The sequence below is a fragment of the Labrus bergylta genome, chromosome 20 (assembly GCF_963930695.1).
Source record: "Labrus bergylta chromosome 20, fLabBer1.1, whole genome shotgun sequence".
Classification (NCBI taxonomy): Eukaryota; Metazoa; Chordata; class Actinopteri; order Labriformes; family Labridae; genus Labrus; species Labrus bergylta.
The window spans coordinates 6,325,395-6,332,946 of NC_089214.1; the positions used below are offsets into that span (position 1 = coordinate 6,325,395).

Genomic DNA, 7,552 nt, shown 5'->3' on the forward strand with positions numbered 1-7,552 from the left:
AGCCTGGCAAGCGTTAAAGCAAGCTTTTGTAAAGGAGGTTGAAAATACCAGTTTGTAAGAGGATGTGTGGAACAAAAGTTATCTTAATCACGCAGAAAATATAAAGCAGGGCTGTTAAGAGGAACGTTTTGCCGATTTAGCCACTGACATGAATGTCTGTCTGATTCTGATTGTTTCAGTATCCTTTATCAAGTTGTGTTGCAGAATAGCTTCCCTGCACTAGAGTTCGATCTCTCAATTAAGGAGGAGGCCTGACACATTTTTATTGGTGTTTTCACACATGCACAAAAGTCTTGAAAATGTCCTCAGATTTGTGTGCATATGCTGCATGTTTGAACCCAAATAGCAGGATTTTTCATCCTGACCTTACCTGGAATTTTTCCTGCCAGCACCTTAGGAACATTTTTGCATGAAGTAGGGTGAGCTGAAGGAAATACTCAGGGAAATTCACTGCAAGCGACGGGGTGATGACGTTTATATCCTGGGACTGCAGGTGCAATATTTGTGCACATGTTAAGCTATGTCATACTCCTCTCTGCTTGCCAGTTTGTCCTTTTTCCACCCGTTTGTTGATACTTTCAGTGTGTGGTACTGGCTGTTGCTCAGTTGGTAGAGTCGGTCGACTCGAATCCACTTAACCCAAAGTTGCTCCCGCTATACTGATGGTGACTTTACATAGCAGCCTCTGCCATCAGTGTGTGAATGTGTATGTGTGACATGTGGTGTAAAAGCACTTTGAGCAGTCAGAAGACTAGAAAAGCACTATACAAGCTCAAGTCCATTTACCTTGTCCAAATACTAAAAACTTTCATGTCCCGGTTCCAGGTCCACAAATGTTAGCATTTTCTATGTAACCTTCATATTGCCAACATATGCATCATGTTAAACTGAACTGTAAGAGTCAGTACATGAGGGTTGTGGTAAGTTAGACTGAATCCCTGAGGTTTCTTCACATTACAAAACAACAAACAGAAATTTAAAGCGCTTGTGTACTTTACTAAGCTCTTACATTTCTCAGACCCAAAAATGAGATGATTGGGAATTCAAAATTGGAGCATTAATTACACATGACAGTAATCATTTTTAAAGCCCTTGTAGCTAAAAAAAAACAATCAATTGTTTGATGTTGTGAAATATTGAAGTGCTTTCAGAATATTGGAATCAAGTTCAAACTTGACTTTGAGTGCTTTAAAAATCAAGCCTGACATTTGGTTAACAATGTGATGAGGAAGAAGAAGAAAACAACAAAATACGAAAATATCTCTGTGGTAGTCTGTTAACTCACAATAACAGTGTGTTCATTTTTCATAGATGTGATGATTTGGATGAGGTTAAGTGATAAAAACAAATGAAAATTCAGACTGACTGAAATGTGAACACACACCACCGCCTGTGGTTTCTCACCATGAGCTTCTAGGAGTTATTAGTCGGATGCAATGAATGTTGTGGGTTTGGTTTCTGTGGCCTCACCAACTTTGAACATCATATTTTTAGTTATACAAACATTTAAAACATATTTTGTTTGTCATTTTGTCAAAGGTGGCATGGGAAAAGACGAAAGGAGTCAGAATACACACATTATTCATTACAGCCGAGTACAAAGTGTTTCCAATGTTGCTGAAAATAATTTCAAAACTCCTACAAATCCCATACACTTGATGTTAAAGTACTCTGTCTGGTGTTGTGTACAACTCGGCCATGAAAATTAACCCTTTCTGTTTCAATATGTCCAACACATTCTGAACAGCTGCTGAATTAATCTCCCGTCAAATCGAGCGTCTCAGCAGAATCGAAGCTGTGGCAGCAGATAAAGAGTTTGAACAGCCTCACAGGAACAATTTACTTTATACTTTATCCTTCCTTTTTTGAATGTGATGAAATGTGACTCTAATTCCAAATACATTAATATCATGTGGTGGAAATCTGCATGTCAATGGAGTTCAGCTGTTATTGTTGTGATGGAAAGCAAAGCAGCTTAATTTTTATATCACATTTCATACACTGACGTAATTCAAAGTGCTTTAGAGAGTCATAAAACCAGATACAAGACCCTGAAAGAAAGTTAAAAAGGGGATTAAAATGTATTTCATTATACAAAAGTGCACTGTAACCTGACAAATGTTATGAGTCATTTCTCTAAATCTTGATTGGTCCATGTATTTGACATCCCATTTGAGTGACTAAGTCCCGCCCCCTTCAAACCTGTTTCATAACCCCAGAGAAGGACACAAAAACACAAACCAGTCAAAACCAAAACCACATAATAATGTCCAGAACTTTTCATATTTTTTTCGAAGACACTTAGTGAGAAAATAGGTTTCCAAAGTGCGTTACAAAAGAGTCCAACAAATGAACTTCCTCACATAATTAGTATTAAAAGACAAACCTTCCATCTCTGAGGGTGATACAGTCGCTGATTCGTACATCTCATAGAGCTTTCACTGCAGCACCGACACAGAGGAAGTGTGTGTGGGTGCAAAAAAAACAAAAGTGAATCAGTCCCAGGTTCACCAGAATCACGGAGCACATGGAAAGAAAAAGAAAAGTCGAGTGAGAAAGTGCACTCATTGATGCATGCTGGTAAGAAAAGGGCAGCGCCGAAAACTCACCTTGTTTGTTATCGATTGTGCAGTGTGGATCATTTAAACAACCCAATTACTGCGAAAGCTTTTGTTTCACTAAATTGATCTCTGTTTTTCGTTCAGTGTACATCATCACCAAGTGTGTTATGAAGACTCCTGTAGAACTGTGTGTGTGTGTGTGTGTGTGTGTGTGTGTGTGTGTGTGTGTGTTTGCTAAATTGTCTGAGCTGGAAATCATTTCTTAAAGGACCCTTGGTACCTGAACTAAAACGTAACTTTGTATGCGCGACCATCCACCTGCTCATCCTAGTCAGACGTGGTTGGATGTAGGCCAGCTTCCAGTCTGTGACGCATCATGCCTGCCTTCTAGGCTTTAAACCCTAAAGAGCTTTGCTGGAGAGCACTGAGAATATTATATTTCAATGTGCAGCTTTGTTATTCACTTACTGAATCGAATAGAATTCAGAATGAGTTCCCAAAATCAGAGGAAACAATAGTCCACAGAAATGTTTGCTGTTCCGCATGAAGCCCAAAAAAAAAAGTGTCATGGATGTTAGCTGTGGGTAAAAGACCAGAAGGGGCCTTTCTAAGAAAAAAAAAAAAAAACTGTAAAAGTACGGCTGTTGTAGGGTATCAGCAGTCAGCAAATGGCCAACCAAGAGCTGCCCATTCATCTCTTTCAGCCTTTCATGTGACACTTTCCTCCCTTCCATCTCTTCCATTTACTCCCTTATTAGAGGGTGTGAAGTGGTGTTTGAATTTGGTTTTTGGGCCTCTTACTCTGCTGCCTGCAGTATCTCGACTCCGAGAGGGGAAAAGAAATATGGGTCCATGGAACGATATTTCACTGGCACCGGCTTGACATTGATGGATAGAGGATCATTAGACATTTGCCAGTTTGCTTGGGTGTGGAGTTATTTTCAGCAATAATGTATGGGAGAGGGAGCAGGGGCTGGAGCAGGGCTTCTGGTAAGATCTCACAGGGGCCAAAGACTTTAGTTTGGTGGAGTTTTGTGCAGGTCTTGAAGCAGAATGGAGGTAGATGAAACCACAGCGGGAGCCAATTTATTACATTCCAGGTCTAGTTTTGTAAACACTGATTGCATTTACAGCGCAGGGCTTCAAAACCTTTTTTTGCAAACTATTTAATCAATCAATCAATCATTCAATCTTTATTTGTAAAATGAAGGACATGGTTTTTGAGGAGCTTTAAATACTTGTACAATAACCAAACGTGATAGACATGAGCACATGGAAGAATTTAAAACTTTGGTGTGGGTTTTTGTTGGGGGGGTCCACGGAAAAACAATATTTTAACTATTTCTTTCTCCAATACTTTACATTTTTTATACAGTTTGAATCCAGTTTTTAGATAACAATTTTAACTCTATTTTTTTGCTTTTCATCCATTACTTTGTGCCGATAATTTTAGCTTTTTATCCCTCACCTGTAGCTACAGTTTTTAACTGTTTATCAGAATATTTTAGCTAGCTGTGTCTGCTTTTTATCCGTTACTTTTAGGTCAAAATGTGATATTGCTTTTAGCTTATCGTTAACAAATTCAATTCTTTAGCCGTTATTAATGGCAGACTTTCAGCCGTCTTTTCAGCTGACTGGCACAGAAAATATGCACCTTGTTAGTCAGGACTAACACAAACATCTCTCCCTCTCTCTGCAGTGATGGTTCTGCTAATTGTGACGATGCGTCGGCGGAAGAAGGAGCCCCTGATCCTGGAGGAGGAGAGGGACATCAGAGAGAACATTGTGCGTTATGATGACGAGGGCGGGGGAGAGGAGGACACAGAGGCCTTCGACATGGTCACCCTGCGTAACCTAAACGTCATCAGGGACCCCAACGTGCGGCGAGATGTCACACCTGATACTCCCACCTTCTTTCATTACCCATCAACTACTCGCCCAGCCTACAAATCCCTGCCGGACAACGTGGTGTTTCGAGAGTTTATTTGGGAGCGTCTTAAGGACGCCGATGTGGACACGTCTGCTCCCCCGTACGACTCTCTGCAGACGTATGCTTTTGAAGGCAGCGGCTCTGTAGCAGACTCTCTAAGCTCATTGGAGTCACTAAGTACAGATTCAGATCAGAACTACGACTATCTGAGCAACTGGGGACCACGCTTCAAAAAGCTGGCCGACCTCTACGGGAACAGCGACAGCGCCGGTGTCTTCTCATAGCCCCTCGATGTCTCTCAACATTTCTTGGACTTGGCAAAAAAAATAAAAATACAAGTAATTTATTGTCAGAGAAAATGATTTTGTCTGCCTTGGCGCATTGGAGGAAAGGATTCAAAGACAACACAAGAGAGATTGAGAGAAAAACGCTTTGACTTCAAAGGTTTAGGGTTTGTTTACCTCCTTGTATGGATTTTCAAAAGCGTGCCATGGTGAGTTTTGACATCAAAAGTGACTCGACGGAGGAGGAAACCTTGTGTGCAAAAGACATTAAAGGTTTCCGAGTTTGGGGTCCAGCCCAACCATTGACTGCAGAATGCATACATGTTGGAGCATTTCTACGGGGAGGAACGTGTCCTTTCATTCCAGCGATGGGCACGGGCCCAGCACCCTTTGCTTTGATGCATTCCTTTGCTATCTTTGTGCTAAAAAAAAACAAAAAACGTTTCACATGAAATGCTGTGTCCCTGGCGGCTAATCAGTAGTCACTTGACTGTTCAATATGAATTTGACAACATGAAATCTATGGATTTTTTCTTTCTTTCTTCCTTTTTTTTTAGGGATGGTTGTGGAGCAGGTTGGTGAGATGTTTTTTCATAAACATTTAAACACAGAGGCACATTATTCATGGACTCTGTCATACCTCGCAACACTATATGAGAAGTGCAACTGCACACATACAGTATAAACTAGTAGTTGATGTGCTAAGGAAGTGATGTGAAGACATACGTTGTGCAAATAATAAAAAATAAAGAATGACACTCAGTCAGTTTGATGTCTCCACTGGGCGAAACAGGATTGATATCATTTCTCTAATTCTCCTAACAATACATTTTGCAGATGTTGCAATGTAGTGTTTGTCTGAGTCTGTTTTTTCTTCCGCCTTTCTATTTTCCAACTCTGATGTTTCTTTTTCTGAGCTATTCCGTTGTTCTGCTTTTGTATGATGCAAGGGGGCTGGAAAAGTCCGCTTGTTGTTTTTGATAGCGAGATTCACGCAAACTAGACCCAAGAAAATCGTTTTTGGTCTGAGAGGTGAAGTTGCAGTTTTGTCAAGTAAATGAAATTTGCTTCTGTAGTTTGCAGAGTCCAGCATATATTGTCATTCAAACATGAAGTCAATGATGTCCATGGTTTTGTTTATTGATGGTAAAGGACACACTGTATGATAATATTCATGCGCCGCATTGTGCCCACTTTGTTTCTCCAGCTTAAAAAAAAGTTCTGTTATGATTGGGTGTCGACATGTACAGCCGATATGTATTATTATTATTATTTATTTTGAAGGCGCAGAATTGTGCAAATGATGTTTTTATCCTTTTTTGCTGAAAAAATAAAATTGACATTCGGTTCTGTAAAAGACTGAGGGGATTTCTTTCAGTCAATCTGAGCATAAACAAGTGAGTTAATAAATGGAGATTCTTTCTGATGATGGTCTAGAAGCAGCATCTAACAACAATAATCAATAATTTTCAAAAAATGATGCTTCACTATGTGCATTTGGGGAGCTTGAGGAAACAGAGAGGGGGTTCGGGGGGAGGAGGGGGAAAGATTTCTTCTTCATATCTTTTTTTTTTGATGAGGCTTTTGTAGTTGAAAGGCCTGATGGAGACGGAGCACAGACGCTCCACAGAGGCGTGTGTGATGACTTAGAGGCTTACCATCGGCTATCTGAGGAGACTTTTGCGAGTTCACCAGGCCTGCCTCTCATGCAGTTAAAAGGAACTTCATTGAAGGTGTGTTCAAATACTGCGCCCAATGTGACGATGAAAGAGACACATATATATCGGGCATGTTATCTTTGAAAAACCCACTTTTCATTTGATCAAGTTAAGAACTTTGGCCACTTCCAGGATTAACTATATGTGAAGATATTTTTCATGTATCACCAAAAAGGTCAATGAGAACATGTTCATGTGACAATATTGTCTCTGAAAATACAAACTGTTACTCATGTTATTAATTCCCCTAAATCCAATTCCAACATCCAACACATTTTTTATATATCTGTGTCTTAACAGGTCTCACACCAACAGATATTTTTGCCAGTTGGATAATATTGTCTGTAAACTTTGGCTGAATACAGGATAGGAAATGCTGATTTCAGCCACATATTCAGAACAATGTCTAAAAAGAATTAAACAGCTTACCATATATATCATACATCAACTTTATCTTAAAAACATTAACTCTTTTATATGTCACTGAAAAGGAGCTTCTGATGACGCAAAAATCGGCATTTTGCGTCATCATAAGCTGTTGCGGTTAGCGGGGTGAAACTACAACGCTAGTTCCTCATATTTTCGACCACTGAAGCTACAGAACAATCACAGATCAGTGGGTAGGAACTCACTCCCATGATCGAAACTTAACGTCCGCCATATTGCTTGGAAGCTATGTTAACAGGCTCTATGGAGAAAGCTGATAATGGCGAAAAAATATAAATATAGCGGCGAGGCGGCTGCTGCTGACAGGCCGTTCTTGTGTTTTGGCTGTTGTGGCCGCAGCCTGTCGGCGGCGGTGAGGACGAGGAGCCCGGGCCGGCTCAAGCTGGGGCGGACTGGTAGTGTCGGTGCTCTCACTGTTTGCCTATGGACACAGACATAGAGTCTGAATTTCCAAGATCAATTCAGGAAGAAATCATGGAATCTGTTGAGGAAATGGCCTTATGTGTTGAAGTAAATATGTCTGTAAATGTTTTTATTACTATATTTCCACTGCTATTGTATATTTTGGAGAAACTGTAACGATCGAATTTCCCTCTGGGATTAATAAAGTAT

General features: G+C 40.2%; 1 protein-coding gene across 1 annotated transcript in view; it reads left to right on the plus strand.

The window, feature by feature from the left end:
* cdh7a (cadherin 7a) overlaps nt 1-6,294 on the plus strand; it is a 101,023-nt gene extending 94,729 nt beyond the window's left edge. The window contains exon 12 of the mRNA XM_065948935.1: nt 4,261-6,294. Within this exon, the coding sequence (XP_065805007.1) occupies nt 4,261-4,775 (515 nt within the window). The 3' untranslated portion in view covers nt 4,776-6,294. The remainder of the gene's footprint in view (nt 1-4,260) is intronic.
* The last annotated feature ends 1,258 nt before the right edge of the window (nt 6,295-7,552 follow it).